At 44.0% G+C, this 20,571-nt stretch overlaps 1 protein-coding gene across 1 annotated transcript in view; it reads right to left on the minus strand.

The window, feature by feature from the left end:
- The window catches only part of LOC139266593 (uncharacterized), a 73,418-nt gene extending 53,307 nt beyond the window's left edge, over positions 1–20,111 (minus strand). The window contains exon 1 of the mRNA XM_070884189.1: positions 19,949–20,111. Coding sequence (XP_070740290.1) covers positions 19,949–20,111 — 163 coding nt within the window. The remainder of the gene's footprint in view (positions 1–19,948) is intronic.
- Positions 20,112–20,571: the final 460 nt, after the last annotated feature.

Here is a 20,571-nt window from a genome sequence, read left to right on the forward strand (position 1 = left end):
AGGCCACACACGTTCACCAGGGTCCCGCCTGCGGAACTATTGATGAAGAGAGGCCTCAAAACCAGGCTCTCTCTAGTCCATCCTGACCTTAACGATCATATCGAAACCCGATGTCAACGCCAGCAGTGGTATCATGATCGCACCACAGTGTCACGCGACATATCTGTAAATGACACAGTGTATGTACTTAACCATGGTCAAGGGCCCAAGTGGCTCTCGGGCAAAGTTACGGATAAGGAGGGTAACCGGGTGTATATGGTTCAGCTCAAGAATGGGCAGATGTGCAGGAAACACATAGATCAAATCAAGCTAAGGCACAATGACGAACCGGAACAGTTGGAAGAAGACACTGTGAGCTTAGACGACCAACCAACTCACGTCCAGCCATCAGAAGAACTCACTGTGGTCAACGCCCAGCCCCAAGTCGTGAGAGGCTCGGGAAGCACTGGGATTGTACTGAGACGGTCAACCAGGGAGCGAAGGGCTCCGGAACGTCTGAACTTGTAATATGGACTTGTGCCAAATACTGGGGGGAGCGGGGGGAGGTGGGGAGGATGATGTAATGTATGCACATAAGGTCTGCCCACCAACAGGAGGCACTACCGTCGAAGGTCCTCAGGTCATAGGTACACTCGTGCTGGTCCTGGTATATAACCTGAACTTCACATTTGTATCTTCACTTCTGGAAGCCATTAAAGACTGACCAGGTTACACCTAGTCACTGGCTCACAGTATGGAGTTCATTGTATCATTTCATACACTACAGGATTTTTCACAGGAAAAAAACAGGTGGGTTGGAGGCTTGGTGGGGGGGAAGTGAATGTTGGAAAAATGTAAAACCCAACCCCAACCCGCCCACTTTCCCCTTATACTCAGGTGGGACGGGAAGCAGACAACCAATCTGCTGCTAGGAGGCGGGTTGGCAATTCAAATATGATAATGAGACCTGAAGCCTCTACTTTATCCTGCTTTGCAAGTTTAACTGAAGTCAGCCGGGGATACCGGGGCTCAGGTTTCCTGGCAGCGGCCAGAACCTCGGGGAGCAATCCTTGGGCTTGGACTACCCTCACCCCACCACCTCACCTGGACCCAGAACTTACATATTGCTGTGGTGTCCAGCTTGCGTTTCCTACCCGACTGGAAGCCAGCCTGTCAATCATTACATCACACGCACGCTGTGGAGTAGTTAAAACTCTACAGCATGTGTGTTTCCTGCCATCTACCAGGTCCCAGTGCAATGTTTGTGTGGGAAACGGGGAAATCCCAGCCAAAGAGAAGAAAACAAATCTACCAGGAGGGCACCAGGATGAAGCATCAGAGAGGAGAAACAAAATGCATTGAGGACAGGGAGAGGAAAACAGCATTAGAATAAATAGTAGTCCAGAGTAGGGATCAGGCAGGGGAAATATGAAAAATTGACGAAGGCGGGATTGGAGTGCATGTGCGTAAATGCACGGAGCATGACAAATAAGGTTCGTGAGCTGTAGACGTAAGTTACCACATGGGGTTATGATATAGTAGAGACCTGGCTCAATCAAAGGCAGGATTAGGAACTAAACATCCCTGTCTGCCATGTATTCAGGAGAAAAACCGGCACAGTCATGATGGGCCAAATAGCCTTTTTCTGTAGCATTCTATGATTCTATGAAATAGGGAAGGAAAAAAAGGAGGGAACTGGCAGAATTTATCAAAGATGCAGTTATAGCACTGGAAATAGATCATGTGCTTGAGGGTGCAAAGACAGAATCTATTTGTTTAGAGTTAAGGAACAGAAGAGGAGATGCTGGGTGTATACTAGCGACCACCAAATAGCGGGAAAGAGATGGAGGAGCATGTTGTGTATGGAGAAAGAGTCAGACTGAACACTGTGAGTTCAAAGTAAAGTGTGACCTTAGTCTTTTATTGCAGGTCTCCAGAGATTATAGATCCCTTGGGACTCCAGGGGAATGAGCCCTCTAGTGGCTGTACAAGTCCACATATATAACAACACTCCCCCCGGCAAAGTCAATAGTGTAACTATTTACAATGTGAGTCGATCTGGGGCCCTTCTTGCCCTGGTTGATCATCTCGGTGTGAAAGCTGGTGTTGTTGAATCATTTGTTGGGCCCTCACTGGGCTGCTGTGCAGCTGGCCTTACTGGGCTGCCTGGTGTGTTGGGCCCTGCAGGGCTGCTGTGGATGATGGGTTCTGCTTCATGGTCAACCGTGGTGCCGGTTGCCACTGGTGTGTATGTTGGGGGATCAAATAAGGTAGGGTCCAAGGTGGGTTGCTCAGAATAGTCCGTGAATCTGAGTTTGATTTGGTCCAAATGTTTCCTGTGAATGAGTCCATTTGAAAGTTTGACCCAAAACACCCTGCTCCCCTCTTTGGCCACAACAGTGCCGGGGAGCCACTTGGGACCTTGCCCATAATTTAATACAAATACAGGATCATTGATTTAAATCTCGCGTGACACATTTGCGATATCATGGTATGCACTTTGTTGAAGCTGCCTGCTCTCTACCTGTTCGTTAGATCAGGGTGAACTAACGAGAGCCTTGTCTTAAGTGCTCTTTTCATGAGCAGTTCAGCAGCTGGGATCCCAATGAGTGAATGGGGTCTCATGCAGTAGCGAAGCAGGACTCGGGATAGGCGAGTCTGCAGTGAGCCTTCAGTTACCCTCTTCAAGCCTTGCTTGATGGACTGCTCTCTCTGCCTGACCATTGGACGCTGGTTTAAACGGGGCAGATGTGACATGTTTGATCCTGTTACGGGTCATGAATTCTTTGAACTCAGCACTGGTAAAACATGGCCTGTTGTCGCTCACAGGACATCGGGTAAGCCGTGAGTGGCAAACATGGCCCACAGGCTTTCAGTAGTGGCAGCGGACTTGCTAGCTGACATTATCTCACATTCAATCCACTTGGAGTACGAGTCTACAACCACAAGGAACATTTTACCCATAGTCTACGTATACCCTAGACCACAGTTTGGAGGGCCAAGACCATAAACTTAGCGGCGTCTCCATGGGTACATTGCTTAACTGCAAGCATGTATTACATCTGTGAATGCAGGACTCTAAGTCCGCATCGATACCGGGCCACCACACGTGGGATCTGGCTATCGCTTTCATCATTACGATGCCTGGGTTGCTACTGTGGAGGTCATTGATGAAGGTGCCTCTGCCCTTCTTGGGGACCAGTACTCAATTGCTCCACAGAAGGCAGTCTGCTTGTATAGACATTTCATCTTTGCGCTGCTGGAACGGCTTTATCTCTTCCTGCATTTCCACTGGGACACTGGATCAGCTCCCGTGAAGCATACAGCTTTTGACTAGAGATAATAAGGTTTTGATCTGCCGGGCAGTGACGGGTGATTGCTCACTCTCAAATACTTCCATAACCATGGCTAGATCTACAGGCTGCGCCATTTCCACACCCGTGGTGGGCAATGGCAGCCTACTGAGAGCATCGACGCAGTTTTCTGTGCCTGGTGTAGTTTTATGCGGACAACGTGAGCGCCCATCTCTGGATGCGGGTCAATGCATTGGTATTTATGCCTTTACTCTCGGAAAACAGGGATATAAGTGGCTTATGGTCAGTTTCCAATTTGAATTTTAGCCCAAACAGGTATTGATGCATTTTCTTTACCCCATAGACACACACTAACGCTTCTTTTTCAATCATGCTGTAGGCTCTCTCCGACGTAGACAGATTTATGTTTGCATAAGCAAATGGTTGCAGTTTCCCAAAATCATTAGCTTGTTGCAAAATGAAGGCAGAATATTATCTGAATGGCGGCAGATTAGGAAAAGGAGAGGTGCAACGAGATCTGGGTGTCATGATTCATCAGTCATTGAAATTTGGCATACAGGTACAGCAGGCGGTGAAGAAGGCAAATGGTATGTTGGCCTTCATAGCTAGGGGATTTGAGTATAGGAGCAGGGAGGTCTTACTGCAGTTGTACAGGGCCTTGGTGAGACCTCACCTGGAATACTGTGTTCAGTTTTGGTCTCCTAATCTGAGGAAGGACGTTCTGGCTATGGAGGGAGTGCAGCGAAGGTTCACCAGACTGATTTCAGGGATGGCTGGACTGACATATGAGGCGAAACTGGATCAACTGGGACTTTATACGCTGGAGTTTAGAAGGATGAGAGGGGATCTCATAGAAACGTATAAGATTCTGATGGGATTGGGCAGGTTAGATGTGGGAAAAATGTTCCCGATGTTGGGGAAATCCAGAACCAGGGGACACAGTCTTAGTATAAGGGGTAGGCCATTTAGGATTGAGATGAGGAGAAACTTCTTCACTCAGAGAGTTGTTAACCTATGGAATTCCCTGCCGCAGAGAGTTGTTGATGCCAGTTCATTGGATAGATTCAAGAGGGAATTAGATATAGCCCTTACGGCTAAAGAGATCAAGGGGTATGGAGAGAAAGCAGGAAAGGGTTGCTGAGGGAATGATCAGCCATGAACTTATTGCATGGTGGTGCAGGCTTGAAGGGCTGAATGGCCTACTCCTGCAGCTATTTTCTATGTTTCTATGTTTCTATACACACCGACGCCATATGACGACACATCACATGCTAGTACCAAACGCTTACATGGATCATACAACACAAGCAATTTGTTTGAGCATATCAATTTTCTCGCTTTTACAAAGGCATTTTCTTGTTTTTTTCCCCCAAATCCATTACCCCCCTTTTCATAATAAGACATGTCGTGGTTCTAGCAGTGTGCTGAGACCCAGTAAGAAGTTACCAAGTAGTTCAAGAGTCCCAGAAACGACCGCAGCTCCGTCATGTTCTGTGGCCTCGTTGCGTTCTCGATTGCTTCTGTCTTCAGGTTGGTGGGCCTGATGCTGTCCGCCGCAATCTCCTTCCCAAGAACTCCACTTCAGGCACCAGGAAAACGCACTTCGAGCGTTTTAACCTGAGCCCCACGTGGTTGAGTCGACTAAGAACCTCCTCCAGGTTCTGCAGGTGCTCGACTATGTTCCGACCTGTGACCAAGATGTCATCCGAAGACCATGGTGTGTGGGATCGACTTCAGTAAACTTTCCATGTTTCTCTGGAATATTGCCGCCACTGATCAGATTCCAAATGGGCATCTGTTATAAACAAAAATACCTTTATGCGTGTTGTTGCAGGTGAGGGCCTTCGATGATTCCTCCAGTTTCTGCATCATGTAGGCTGAAGTCAGATCCAGCTTTGTGAACGTCTTTCCTCCCGCCAGCGTTGCAAAGAGGTCGTCGGCCTTTGGTAGTGGGTATTGGTCCTGCAGGGAGAAACGATTGATAGTTACTTTGTAATCGCCACAGATTTTGACGATGCCGTCTCTCTTGAGGACTGGGACAATCAGACTGGCCCACTTGGTGAAATTGATCGGTGAAATGATGCCCTCTCTTTGCAGCCGGTCTAGCTTGATCTCTACCCTTTCTCTTATCATGTACGGTACTGCTTTCGCCTTGTGATGGATGGGTCGCGCCCCCGGAATTAGGTGGATCTGCACTTTTGCTCCTTGGAATTTCCCGATGCCTGGTTCGAACAGCGAGGGAAATTTGGTTAAGACCTGGGCACATGAGGTATCGTCGACGGACGAAAGCGCTCGGACGTCATCCCAGTTCCAACGTATATTTCTCAGCCAGCTCCTGCCGAGCAGTGTGGGACCATCGCCCGGTACCACCCAGAGTGGTAGCTTGTGCACCACTCCATCATAGGAGACCTTTACGGTAGCACTGCCGATTACAGGAATCAATTCTTTTGTGTAAGTTCTTAGTTACGTGCGAACTGGAGTTAAGAATGGCCTTGAGGCCTTTTTGCACCACAACCTTTCGAAAATCTTTTTCCCATGATGGACTGGTTTGCGCCCGTGTCCAGCTCCATTGACACTGGGAGTCCATTTAGTTCAAATTTCTGCATTATCGGGGGACAATTTGTGGTAAATGTGTGCAACCCATGTACCTCTGCCTCCTTGATGTGAGGCTCTGGTTCGTCGTGATCCTCCGTGGATCTGTCCTCCTCTGCAACGTGGTGGTTTTCAGGTTTATAAAGCCTAGCAGCTCGCCTGCACACTCGTTGGAGGTGTCCCATTGTTCCACAGCCCTTGCAAACGTACTCTTTGAATCGGCATGAATGGAAACTATGATCACCTCCGCAGCGCCAACAAGGTTTTAATGGCCTTGCATTCATCACCCTTGATGGTGGACTCTGAGACATCTGCGGACGTGCAGCTGCAGGTATGTGTGACCTGCCCTGTACGTTACGATCACTTTGTTCACAGTACTTGTAGCAGTACTTGTGTGCTGAGAGATTTGCTTCGTATTGTCACTGGTGGAAATGAATGCCTGGGCTATCGCTATGGCCTTACTCAAGGTTGGGGTCTCCACTGTCAAAAGTTTGCGAAGTATGGTTTCATGGCCAAAGCCAATTACGAAAAGGTCTCTGAGCACGTGTTCCAAATATCCTTCAAATTTGCAATGTCCTGCAAGGCATCTTAGCTCGGTGACATAACTTGCCACTTCCTGGCCTTCAGAGCTTTTGTAGGTGTAGAACCGGTATCTCACCATCAGAAGGCTTTCCTTCAGGTTCAAATGCTCTCTGTGCACAAATCGTCGTATGATTTCTCTGTGGGTTTCGCTGGAGTGAGCAGATTCTTCATGAGGCCATACGTTGGTGCCCCACAGATGGTGAGGAGGATCGCTCTTCGTTTGGCAGCGCTCTCTTCCCCATCTAGCTCGTTGGCCACGAAGTATTGGTTGAGTCGCTCCACAAAAGTTTCCCAATCATCTCCCTCCGAAAATTTCTCCAGGATGCTCACTATTCTCTGCATCTTTGGGTTCGCTATCTGTATCTCATCGACAGTTGTTGTGTATGGAGAAAGAGTCAGACTGAACACTGTGAGCTCAAAGTAAAGTGTGACCTTAGTCTTTTATTGCAGGTCTCCAGAGTGCCTCTCCAAACTGTGAAGCCTCCTTAAATATCTGTGCTCCCAAGGGATTATGGGCTCTCTTGGGACTCCGGAGGATGAGCCCTCTGGTGGCTGTACAGAGTAAATACAAGTTTACATATATAACAGAGCAAATCTGCAAGCAAATTTCAGAAAAATGTAAAAACAATGGAGTAGTGATAATGGGGAACTTCTATTGTCCTAATATAGAATGAAATCAAAACATGGTAAAGGGCAAGGAAGGAGAGGAATTTTTGAAATGTGTACAGGAAAACTTTCTTGATCAGTATGTTTCCATCCCAGAGATGAAGGAAGCAGTGCTGGATATGGTTCTGGGGAATGAAGTGGGGCAAGTGGATCATGTTTCAGTGGGAGAGTATTTGGGAAACAGTGAATGTTGTTGAATGTCAAGGGCAGTGTTTACACTCTCGCTTGTTTAAGATAGTCATTGCCTGGTACTTGTGTGTCATGAATGTTACTTGCCACTTCTCAGCCCAAGCTTGAATGTTGTCCAGGTCTTGCTGCATGCGAGCATGGACTGCTTCATTAGCTGAGGAATTGCGAATGGAACTGAACACTGTGCAATCATCAGCAAACATCCCCACTTCTGACATTAAGGAAAGGTTGAGTAGGTTGGGTACATACTCATTGGAATTCAGAAGAATGAGAGATGATCTTATTGAAACATATAAGATTATGAGGGGGCTTGACAAGGTGGATGCAGAGAGGATGTTTCCACTGAGGGGAGACTAGAATTAGGGGGCATAATCTTAGAATAAGGGGCTGCCCATTTAAAACTGAGATGAGGAGGAATTTCTTCCCTCAGAGGGTTGTAAATCTGTGGAATTCGCTGCCTCAGAGAGCTGTGGAAGCTGGGTCACTGAATAAATTTAAGACCGAGATTGACAGTTTCTTAACCGATAAGGGAATAAAGGGTTATGGGGGGCGGGCAGGGAAGTGGACCTGAGTTCATGATCAGATCAGCCATGATGGTATTAAATGGCGGAGCAGGCTCGAGGGGCCGTATGCCCTACTCCTACTCCTATTTCTTATGTTCTTATGTTCTTATTATGATGGAGTATCCCATGGTGGGGAAACTTCTAGATACCATAATCTGTGACCAATTGTCACTTGGAAGAACATGTGTTAACAAAAGACAACAAACATGGATTTGTTAAAGGAAAATTGTGTCTGACAACTTGATTGAGTTCTTCGATGAAATAACAAAAAGGGTTGATGAAGGTAGTCATAGACATAGACATAGAAATATAGAAAATAGATGCAGGAGTTGGCCATTCGGCCCTTCTAGCCTGCACCGCCATTCAATGAGTTCATGGCTGAACATGCAACCTCAGTACCCCATTCCTGCTTTCTTGTCATACCCCTTGATCCCCCTAGTAGTAAGGACTTCATCTAACTCCTTTTTGAATATATTTAGTGAATTGGCATCAACAACTTTCTGTGGTAGAGAATTCCACAGGTTCACCACTCTCTGGGTGAAGAAGTTTCTCCTCATCTCAGTCCGAAATGGCTTACCCCTTATCCTTAGACTGTGTCCCCTGGTTCTGGACTTCCCCAACATTGGGAACATTCTTCCTGTATCTAACCTGTCTAAACCCATCAGAATTTTAAACGTTTCTATGAGGTCCCCTCTCATTCTTCTGAACTCCAGTGAATACAAGCCCAGTTGATCCAGTCTTTCTTGATAGGTCAGTCCCGCCATCCCGGGAATCAGTCTGGTGAACCTTCGCTGCACTCCCTCAATCGCAAGAATGTCCTTCCTCAGGTTAGGAGACAAAAACTGTACACAATACTCCAGGTGTGGCCTCACCAAGGCCCTGTTCAACTGTAGCAACACCTCCCTGCCCCTGTACTCAAATCCCCTCGCTATGAAGGTCAACATGCCATTTGCTTTCTTAACCGCCTGCTGTACCTGCATGCCAACCTTCAATGACTGATGTACCATTGCACCTCCCCTTTTCCTAATCTGTCACCATTCAGATAATAGTCTGTCTCTCTGTTTTTACCACCAAAGTGGATAACCTCACATTTATCCACATTATACTTCATCTGCCATGCATTTGCCCACTCACCTAACCTATCCAAGTCGCTCTGCAGCCTCATAGCATCCTCCTCACAGCTCACACTGCCACCCAACTTAGTGTCATCCGCAAATTTGGAGATACTACATTTAATCCCCTCGTCTAAATCATTAATGTACAGTGTAAACATCTGGGGCCCCAGCACAGAACCTTGCGGTACCCCACTAGTCACTGCCTGCCATTCTGAAAAGTACCCATTTACTCCTACTCTTTGCTTCCTGTCTGACAACCAGTTCTCAATCCATGTCAGCACTCGACCCCCAATCCCATGTGCTTTAACTTTGCACATTAATCTCTTGTGTGGGACCTTGTCGAAAGCCTTCTGAAAGTCCAAATATACCACATCAACTGGTTCTCCCTTGTCCACTCCACTGGAAACATCCTCAAAAAATTCCAGAAGATTTGTCAAGCATGATTTCCCTTTCACAAATCCATGCTGACTTGGACCTATCATGTCACCTCTTTCCAAATGCACTGCTATGACATCCTTAATAATTGATTCCAGTTGATGTTATATATATATATATGGATTTTCAAAGGGTTTTAGATAAAGTGCCACATAACAGACTTGTTAGCAAAATCGGTCCATGGGATTTAAGGGGCAGTGGCAGCATGGATAGAAAATTGGCTGTGAGACAGTGACCAGAGAGAAGTGGTGAATAGTTGTTGATCAGAATGGAGGGAAGTATAAAGTGTTGTCCCCCAGGGGTCGGTATTAGCATCACTGATCTTTTTGATATATATTAATGACCTGGACTTGGGTATAGGAGATAAAATTTAACAGTTTGCAAATGACACAAAACTTGGAAATGTAATAAACAGTAAGGAACATAGTAGCAGACTTCAGGAGTATATAGACAGACTGGTGAAATGGGCAGATACATGGCAAATGAAGGTTAATTCAGGGAAGTTTGTTGTGATGCATTTTGGAAGGAAGAATGAAAAGCAATATAAAAAAAAGGTACAATGTTAAAGCATTGCAGGAACTGAGAGACCAAGGGGTTTACATACACAATTATTGGAGGACAGGTTGATAAGTCTGTTAAGAAAGCAGATGGGATCCTGCACTTTGTAAATAGAGGCATAGAGTACAAAAGCAGGCAAGTTCTGCTAAAGCTTTATAAAACACTGGTTCTGTTTCAGCTGAAGTATTGTTGCCAATTCTTGGTACCACGCTGTAGGAAGGATGTGAAGGCCTTAGAGAGTTATGAGGAAAAGCATAGTTTTTAGCTATGAGGAAAGATTGGATAGGCTGGGTTTGCTTTCTTTGGAACAGGGGAGACCTTATTGAGGTGTATAAAATTATAAGGGGCATAGATAGAGTGCATTTGAAGGACCTATTTCCCTTGGCAGAGGGGTCAACAATCAGGGGTCATAGATTTTAAAGTAATTAGTAAGAGGTTTGGAGGAGATTTGAGGGGAATTTTTTTCACCCAGAGGGTGGCGGGGGTCTGGAACACACTACCTGAAAGGGTGGTAGTGGCAGAAACCCTCACCACATTTAAAAAGTACTTGGATGTGCACTTGAAGTGCCGTAACCTATAAGGCTATTGACCAAGAACTGGAAAGTGGGATTAGGCTGGATAGCTCTTTGGCGGCTGGCACAGACACGATGAGCCATAATGGCCTCCTTCTGTGCTGTAAATTTCTTTGATTCTATTAGAGGGTGTGGAAGAGATTTACTAGAATGGTACCAGGCATGAGGGATTTCAGTTGTCTGGAGAGACTAGAGAAGCTGAAATTGTTTTCGAAAGCAGAGGAAGTTATGGGGAGATTTAATAGAGGTGTTCAAAATTATGAAGGGTTTTGATTTAAGTAGATAGGGAGAAGCTGTTTCAAGTAACAGGAGGGTCAGTAACCAAGGACACAGATTTAAGGTGATTGGAAAAAGAACCAAGGGTGGGAAATGAGGAGAATTATTTTTTACACAGCCAATGCACAGCCTGAAAGGTTAGTGGAAGCAGATTCAATAGTGATTTTCAAAAGGGAATTGGATATATACTGGAAAAGGAAACATTTGCAGAGTTATGGGGAAAGAGCAGGGGAGTGACTAATTGAATAGCTCTTCCAAAGAGTTGGCACAGGGACAGAATTTTTGTTTCTTCATGAGCATTGCTGAGAAGATCCATTAAATATCTTATCACAAATGTGAATAAATTAACATAATTGTTTGGTTACAGTATACTCTGCAGGTGGATTTTGGTTTATTGATGCTTATTTCATCTTGTGTTATGAAAATACTAGATTTATATTATACCTAATATTTTAAAAATATATATACACACAATATATTGGCCCTGAAATTTCAGTCGGAGGCATACCTCTGGAGTACGCTCCGACCTGTAAATGAATTACGAACCTACCTGCTGGCAGCGAGGCTCTTAAACTTGTGGTTTCAAACCTCGAGGCAGAGAGCAACGTAATGGCCCATGGATCCCAGGGATGCACGTGGTGTGGACGCATACCTTGGATCATGTGGGCATGGTCCTCCAATCAAAAAGCAGAATTCTATTTTAATCATTTCCGAAGGGAATCCCCTACCGATCGCAAAATCCGGGCCACTATTTTTGGAAAATAAGCTGATGGTTATCAGTCAACAAACATGCAGTGATTTTATCACAGTCATTAACCCCACAGTATTGATGTTATCATACTTCATTTATTCAATGACAAACTATATACCAGCTGTAGTGTACAATGTAGTATTTGCTGCTGATAAAAATGTTATCGTCTATCATCTTGTGTCTATAACAGTCAGGCATTCAAATTGTCCATCAACCAAAAAGTACAATTCTGTCACACATCCATTGCTGTATTGGTTCAAATAAAATAAACAACATAGCAATGTTAACTGAATAATGTTGATTACTTGCAATATGAGTATACAGGTAAGGAAATTACCAAGCAGTAAAAAAGGGTATCCATAAACAACAATCCAGTGCCAAAAAGCTATCAAAGTATAATTAACAAGTACCACAAAACTGTCCAGTGGAGATAGCATTTTCTAGTGAGGTTTCTTGCCTGTGTACTGTGTTAGCCGTGGTTCACCTGGTAGCACTCTCATCTCTGAGTTAGACGTTGTGGGTTCATATCCCACTCGAGAGACTAGAGCACAAAAATCTAGGCTGGTACTGCAGTGCTGAGGGAGTGCTGCACTGTCGGGAGTGCTGTCTTTCGGATGAGACTAAACAGAAGTCCTGTCTGCACTCTCAGGTCGTGAAAGGTGCTATGCAAGTATTTATTTATTTTGCCTTAATATTAGCCCTGGTTATGGATGCGTGACCTCAGGTCCGATCTGCCAATCCTGGGAACCATTGCTTTTCATATCAGTGCAATTTTCTAAGTTCCCTTAATGTTTTACTTGTTTCAAAATGGGACCCCCCCCGCTGACTGAGAACACGCGTATGCAAGGCAGAAGTGAAGCATAGAGAGGTCTGGGAACAGGGAACTGCAGGGAGCCTAAGCAACCTTTTTTGGTTGACCTGTATGTTACCCCGGCGTCACCAGACGGAAACATTAAAATATTAAGGTAATATATATATATTACCTCTTAGGGTAAACAAACAAACACACAATAAATATTTATGCATAATACAGCGACATTACACAAATAATAATTATATCATAATGTGATTGTGAGTATCGATTACCCCTCTGCACCCTGCGGTGCCCACCAGGCGTGAAAGGGTGAAAGAGGAACCGAGAGCTCCACTGTTTGTTTGACTGGAATTGATTGGATATGATTGATCTGGCTACATGACTGATAATAGCATATCATCATATCATTAGCATGGGCCAATCAGCAATGCAACAGGCACCCGACAATCATACACCGTGTTCTTGCAGAGGCAAAAGTTTTAATAGTATAGCCAGATTGGAATCGTGAAATGATACTATGCATATGTCAATACTAAGTATAACCGTTGTAACTTCACTTATTAGGTTTATGCTCACCATGGCCATGAAAATGACACTGCGTGGCAAATATATAAATGCTTCAAATGTGTTTGGAATTCCTCACGGCTATATATGGATTATATAAACTAATCGGGAGTTTATTCGATTTTCACTCATGTTTCCATGATCAACAGTTTCGGTAGATGTACTTGTAATCAACAAACAAACTCGCACATTTCACAACTTTCCGATGCGGGGGCACACAACTGGAAAATCGCCGAATCTTTGCGGTTTTCACACTAGGATTGACTAGTTCTCGTTCGGATCAGAGCACTTGAGTTGTTTAATGACCATTGAAAGGGTGCAACATTCTGAAGCTAAATAAAGTTACAAACTGCGCTTTTATTTACATTATTATGAGATTATAAATTAACTATGTACACCTTTAAATTCTTATTAGGAAGGGGGATTATAACACATCATTGCATCGTGTCGAAAACGCCCTCAAGCAAATATCGTTGTCATTTATAGGTGGGCAGACTATTGGACATTAGCTTCTCGATATTCTTATAGTTGTCACCCTAAATTAGTTTGTAAAATAAAGTCTTATTTTTAATTGCATGCAATACCTTCAATCACCCCAGAGCTTTCAATATTGGATATTCCTTGCTAATTTTATAGTCACTACTATGTCCATGTAATTGTTCTCAGTCGCTGCCTGGTCTGCTTATTTTGTATCGGATCATTCTAGCCAATGGTGCTCAGTTTCGATTGAAACGTTAAACTATGATTACCAGCAGCCAAATCGCGTTTTAACTATAAATTAGACGTGTCGGTTTAAAAAAAATCTCAGTCAAAAAATGACAGCAGTCTGGAAGTGTGACAGTCACAATAATCCCACGCCTCGATGGAATTACTTGATATCGCATCGGCTTTTCATAGTACAGCATTTCAATTTAGAATCAACGTGTTCTCATTCCTGCACACCGTCTCCACTTTTTGTGATCTAATCGTGGTTTATTATTCCATTTATATACACGCCGAAACAAATGGGGAAAAAAAAACTATTCCTACTCGGTTTGCAAACTGGTTACGTTTGGATGTTTACGAGGGCACATTGGGATTCGACAGTTCCGCTACTTTCTATCCAGTCCGGTGATCATAACAGCAACCGCGTTCTTGCAGATACGCCCTTCAGTTGTTACTGGGTAGGCTGCTAAAACTCTTCAATAATGCTGCATTCCTTTCGGCGATATTTTACAGTCCCTTTTCTAGCGAGATTATTTAGTGATTCGGATCATTGCAACAAATGTCAGGTAGGTGAAAGGGACTGCAAACGTTTCATTTTACACCGATCCAATCAGGAGGGAGCGAGAGAGAGAGCGAGAGACGAGAGCGATTCGCCAATCAACCCGAGCAGAAAGGTTCAGGCAAGCCAACCAGCGAGCGAATGAGTGAAGTCCCGCCTCCAGATATAATCCAGTGTGAGGACTGCAACAGCAGCAGAACTCGGAGCCTGGGGCGTAATATGGGAAGCGAGCAGCTTCAAGTCGCACACGCTATATTTCAATTAGAACGGGCAGGATGGACTGTTATATATTTTTGCAATTGCATGGTGAAAGTGTACTTTTGGACGAAAGCTATAACATCAAAAGACAGAGAAAGGTAATAAACATGTGTATATATATATATATATATACATTCTTATATTTCAAAGTTGCCAATCACTGTGGGTGTTCCTTATTTTAGCTAACTGCTCGATTTATTAATTTATATGGATTATTTTTAAGCAACAATTGTTCGAGTTTTCGCAGTATGAAATTTATCTGACATATACATGCTACATTACAGATTAAAGATTATATTATTACATCTACTGGATTCCAGCTTCAAAAAAGTCTTTACCATCCACTCATACATTTTCTTTTATGTTTTATGACGTATCTCGAATTTCTAGCAAAAAAAGTCGTCTGCAGATATCTGCATTTTTAAAGTTGTGTTGCAATCCCTCCGTATTTGTACACGCCCCTGACGGGTCTTGGCATTTCTTCAGTTTTAAAAAAAGTAAACCGTAACATGATTTGCTGTTCACAACGCGCTACTGTTACATCCTGTAGCGATATCACTTTGGACCTATTAGAATTGTAGGGATAAATACATAATTTAAAAGTCTTCCCGAAAGCCTTATGTCACGATGACAGTGATTTCCAAACTCTCCTCCACACTTTCTATAAATCACTCTCATTGCACCGTTCGTTCTTCATTTAAGTGCGTTATTCTTTTTATATTCTAATTTTGGGGTCTCCATTATCTTTGTATATCTCCCAGTACTTTACATCCTTTAATTTGCGAGGTCGAATGTAACTAATAAAGCACATTGTGAGTTTAGCTATTCGGCATTTGTTAATTCTTCACGACCACTCAATTTTGGTTTATTGCAGCCATTATTTCCATATGTGGATGCTTCGTGGATCTATAGCAAAAGCGGTATGATGCTTTGAGGGCGAGGTTTATGGGCTCTTATCGATTTTTATAAGTACAGTTGACATGTTAAGTAAAATGCCAATATTTATGTATGGAGCACTTTCAGTCAATAGTTAAGCGAGTTATCGAGTGTAAGATTTCAAGTTCAAACTTGTATTTCAAGTTCAGACTTATAGTATTCAGATATTCATACCGGCTCATATTATATGTTGTTAAGTTCACCGCACGTCTAAACTCTTGTGCTAAATCTAAACGTAACATAACAATTAATTAAAACTTGGCGTTCATCCTTTATAAAATAAGCAACCATCATAACTTAACACATGTCTTCCGAAGTTTAGAATAGGTAAGAGACAGTGATCTTGAGACACTGAACAGTGAGAATTTGAACTGCAGAAATGTACTCAGGTTTTATTTTACATCATGTCCAATCAGTGTACCTCTACGGACGGTTGGCTCGGATGGCCGAGTGTGCAGATGTGCTTTCGCAGCATGACAGACCCGAAAGAAGTTATGCGTTGTAAACAAGCAATGATCCATATTACGAGAGATGTCCTGAAAGCTAAAAGCGAAATTCCTGAGTTATCATTGTAAGACAATGGGAAAAACTTAAACAAATGTATGTAATAGGATTCCGAGGCCATATGATCGTAACAGCTACCATGGGGCTGAATTTGTATTACTGAATTGTGAGTTTAGCTATTCGGCATTTGTTAATTCTTCACGACCGCTCGATGTATTCAATTTTGGTTTATTGCAGCCATTATTTCCATATGTGGATGCTTCGTGGATCTATAGCAAAAGTGGTATGATGCTTTGAGGGCGAGATTTATGGGCTCGTATCGATTTTTCTTCTGATTTGAGCGTTGACATTTATGAAGGGTATGTTCAATTTATGTAACAACGGGGAAAAGATCGAACAACTCCCATTTCACCATTGCTACCAAATCATTTATCAACGATGTACAAATCTGGCTCCTTTACAACTTTAGAAGCAGCGCTGTTTATAAACTTGACAAGCAGTGGCTTCAGGTGATTCTAAGATGAACAGTCTGTTTCCTTTTAAATACTTGCCTCATTGACCATTAAAGCACTTCAGTGTTGGATTTCTAAAAGAAATAATCTTTTGTATTGTTACAAACATTCTACAATTCTTTTTCTGTCAGGAAAGATATTCCAATCATTTGGAAAGTGTCCTAAGGGTTAATATTGAGCAACGTAAGAATGGTGAGTAGGAAGAACTAAATTTGGTTTATCCCAATTAATATATAATGGCCCATAATTTGCTGGAAAAATAACGTTCATGGCGCACGTCATTATTCGTGCACAAAAACCCAGCAATTTGTGGCAAGACAGAGTTACGCCATGGGTTCCGAATCACCACAAGCTGCTCGACGATTTACACCGCTCTGCCGTTAACATGATTGTTAAGAAATTGCTGGAGTTGTGCCGTAACTATGAATTAAACTGTCCACAGAAAGTTAAAGCTGCTATTTCATGGTGTAAAGACCTTGGGGTGACTTATGGTCTTGATATGCCACTGAACCTTGGAGGACAAGAAAGGTAACAATTTAAACTGTGGAGTCTCACTCCTGCAGGTAGTAAATTTGTCCTACAAGCTTTTGAAATTTGAAACATAGAAACATAGAAAATAGGTGCAGGAGTAGCCCATTCGGCCCTTCGAGGCTGCACCACCATTCAATATGATCCTGGCTGATCATGCACTTCATTACCCCATTCCTGCTTTCTCTCCATACCCCTTGATCCCTTTAGCCGTAAGGGCCATATCTAACTCCCTTTTGAATCTTATCTAATGAACTGGACTCAACAACTTTCTGTGGTAGAGAATTCCACATGCTCACAACTCTCTGAGTGAAGAAGTTTCTCCTCATCTCGGCCCTAAAAGGCTCACCCTTTATCCTTAGACTGTGACCCCTGGTTCTGGACTTCCCCAACATCGGGAACATTCTTCCTGCATCTAACCTGTCCAATCCCGTCAGAATTGTATATGTTTCTATGAGATCCCCTCTCATTCTTCTAAATTCCAGTGAATATAAGCTTAGTTGATCCAGTCTTTCTTCATATGTCAGTCCTGCCATCTCAGGAATCAGTCTGGTAAACCTTCGCTGCACTCCTTCAATAGCAAGAATGTCCTTCCTCAGATTAGGAGATAAAAACTGTACAGAATATTCAAGGTGTGGCCTCACCAAGGCCCTGTACAACTGCAGTAAGACCTCCCTGCTCCTATACTCAAATCCTCTCGCTATGAAGGCCAACATGCCATTTGTCTTCTTCACTGTCTGCTGTACCTGCATGCTAACTTTCAATGACTGATGTACCATGACACCCAGGTAACGTTGTACCTCCCCTTTTCCTAATCTGTCACCATTCAGATAATATTCTGAATATGGAGCTCATTGTAAGACCTAGAATCCACGGAGAAATGTACATTGGCCTAGGAGTGTGAAACTAGCCATGAACCAGACTGTAGCTGAAGCTGAAATAAAAGTAGAACCAGTAGGCCAGTCACAGGCTCAGCAGTGATGTGGCAAGGGCTGTAATCTGATCAAAGTTACTTAAAAATTTAAACAACTGAGCAGAAGATCAGCGACCCATGGAGTAGTCCAGTGCAGTCTTGATGTCCAGAGAGGTCCAGGAATTTGGAAGCCAAATTTGAGCAAAATCCAGTGCTCACTGAGGAAAACAAAGAGCAGGCATGGGCAGTGGCAGTTTAAACTAGCAGTTAACTTATAGTTAGGGCTAAAATGCACCCACTATTACAGCCAGGGGCACGTGAATAGTGGAAGAGAAAGATTGGGGGAGAAAGAGCAAAGGATGGCAGCAGATTGCGAAGGACAGAGGTGCACAGTAAGGAGCTCCCAATGGAACTGACCACCCAGGAGCCATATTGAATCCAGACAGCAAAAAGTAATTAAATGTTGCAAATACTTTAGGACATCCTAAGGAAATGAAAGGCACTATGTAAATACTAGTCTTTCGTTACAATGATACATGTCCTTTTACCATTATAATTTGTGAAAGTAGTTGTAGATGTATATCTATCCCAAAGACATATTTGCTTTCACTTTCCAAAAAAGGGTTAAATATTAATAGAAAAACATAAAATGCTGGAAATACTCAGCAGATCAGGTAACATCTGTGGAAAGAGAAACAGAGTTAACTGGCTGAATCTTTAACTTACCGTCAGGTTGGGTGCGGGATGGGGGGCCGTGTAGCTGATCGCTATGCCGGATGTTCTATCAGCACGTTCTGCAGTGGTTTTTTTAGTTAAACCACTGCAATTGAATCAGTTATGAGGCTTTCCCGGCAAATTAACTGGAGTAGGTCTGGTGACGTCACAGATGACGTGACTTCATCTCAGCTATTTAAAGGAGCTTTGCACAGATGAGAGTGGTAGGTTGATGGAGGTGCTGCAGAAGTTGGTGGGGGAGACCGTGGATTGTTGGGAGACTAAACTAGTTCTTTGAATATAAAGGTATAACGATTTTTAAGCAAAAATTCAAGCTCAGTGCCAAAAGACTGCCCCCAGTGATGCCTCCCTGGTAATTCTGCTCCAGGGAGTGAGAGCCCGCAGGGAGGTCCTCTTTCCTGGTAGGAAGAGAACAGCAGCAGAGACAAAGAGTATTATATATGTAGCCACCTTGTAATGACTCCACGAGGCAGGGGTATGGTACTTAAACTGTACAGACTGTAGTCCTTTATTTGCAGCTCCTAGAGTGAGAACACCAAGCGGTGAGCTCCCTTTTGTACTGGTTACTTGCACACTGCAGGTAACCCTTAGGTCTCCAGCAGCAGCATCTCTGGTGTACAGGTAAGGTGTGTACAGGGTGAAGGTACATTCAGTGTTACAGACATCATATAACAATACAAGCATGCATACTTAACAACACTCCCCCCTAAGCATTTTTCAAGTCCTTATTGCCATGACCTGGGGTGGTGATCAGTAGTGGGCTGTGGGAGGTTGTGGTGAGGGTTGTGTGGGTGCCAGGTGTGATCCCTGTACTTGAAGCTGGCCTCATACATTTCCCCCCCCCCGCCCTCACACACAGACCATATGGGTGCCACTGTTGTGGGAAGCCTCAGTGGGGTAGCCAGTGCAGCAGTGGGTAGGGTACATACTCTGTGGTGTGGGTAAGTGTGTGGTGGTGGTCAGGGTCATAGGACTGTGTGGGCATCTTGTCCTCCATTTGGGATGAGAGTCTGGTCATCCCACGGTTCACCAGGAAAGCTGGAGGGTACTGGCCTCTCTCTCCTGGTGTTGGCCCTGGTGGTCAGGGGGTGTAGGGCTCGTCTGGGGCCGGTTGCCAGTGGTGGCTGTGCTGCCCAGTGACCGCTGTCCCTGTAGTGGGTCTGCTCCCACTGGGTGTGTGTGAGCCCTTCCTGGGACATCACATTTGTTCCAAAACTCCAGGCTATATGGTCAGGTAGCCCGCTGGACCTGGGGATCTCCCATGGGGGGAATTCCTTGAGCATTTACATTGTCCCTGTAGAACCCAGTGTCCTTTAACAGTCACCTACCTGTGTACATGACACATTGGCTCCGATCATACATAGTTGAGTCTACATTATTGACTACTTTTACATTGTTAATTACAGCATTTACATCACTTTCTTGTATCATAGTCTCTCCATTCATGGTTACATTAGTTATTTGGAACTTTCTATCATAATCATCAGACATTATAAGCTTGTTCTTAACCTTACACAAGCATTCATTTCATTTTTCTGATCAGTTACTCCAGCATCACAATTCCTCGTTACATTATCATACCAGCACTCGCTAACTGCATTTTTAACTTTAAAGTCCTTGTCATCTTTCAATTGAAGCTGTCTCTTTGGGTTACCGGTATCCTTTAAGGGGGCCTTCCAATCCGGTTTGCCGCTCGATGCCACGTGTCGTTCCTTCAACGCTGCCCCTCGTGGTCTGGTTGCGGCCATTTTGATGTTAGGTTCTTTGCCTCGTGGTGCAGCCGCCATCTTCTCGCTCTCCTCCAGGTAGGCTGTGGTGATCTTTTCCTCCTCAGGTTCGGCCATGGACATCGGGGATCCACTTTTCTCGATAGTATTCATCTCTTAGAGTCCTGCCATGGTCCAGAAGGTGAAGTTTGGATTTTCGGTTCCGGAGATCTCGCCACGGTGTT

The sequence above is a fragment of the Pristiophorus japonicus genome, chromosome 7 (genome assembly GCF_044704955.1).
Source record: "Pristiophorus japonicus isolate sPriJap1 chromosome 7, sPriJap1.hap1, whole genome shotgun sequence".
NCBI lineage: Eukaryota > Metazoa > Chordata > Chondrichthyes > Pristiophoridae > Pristiophorus > Pristiophorus japonicus.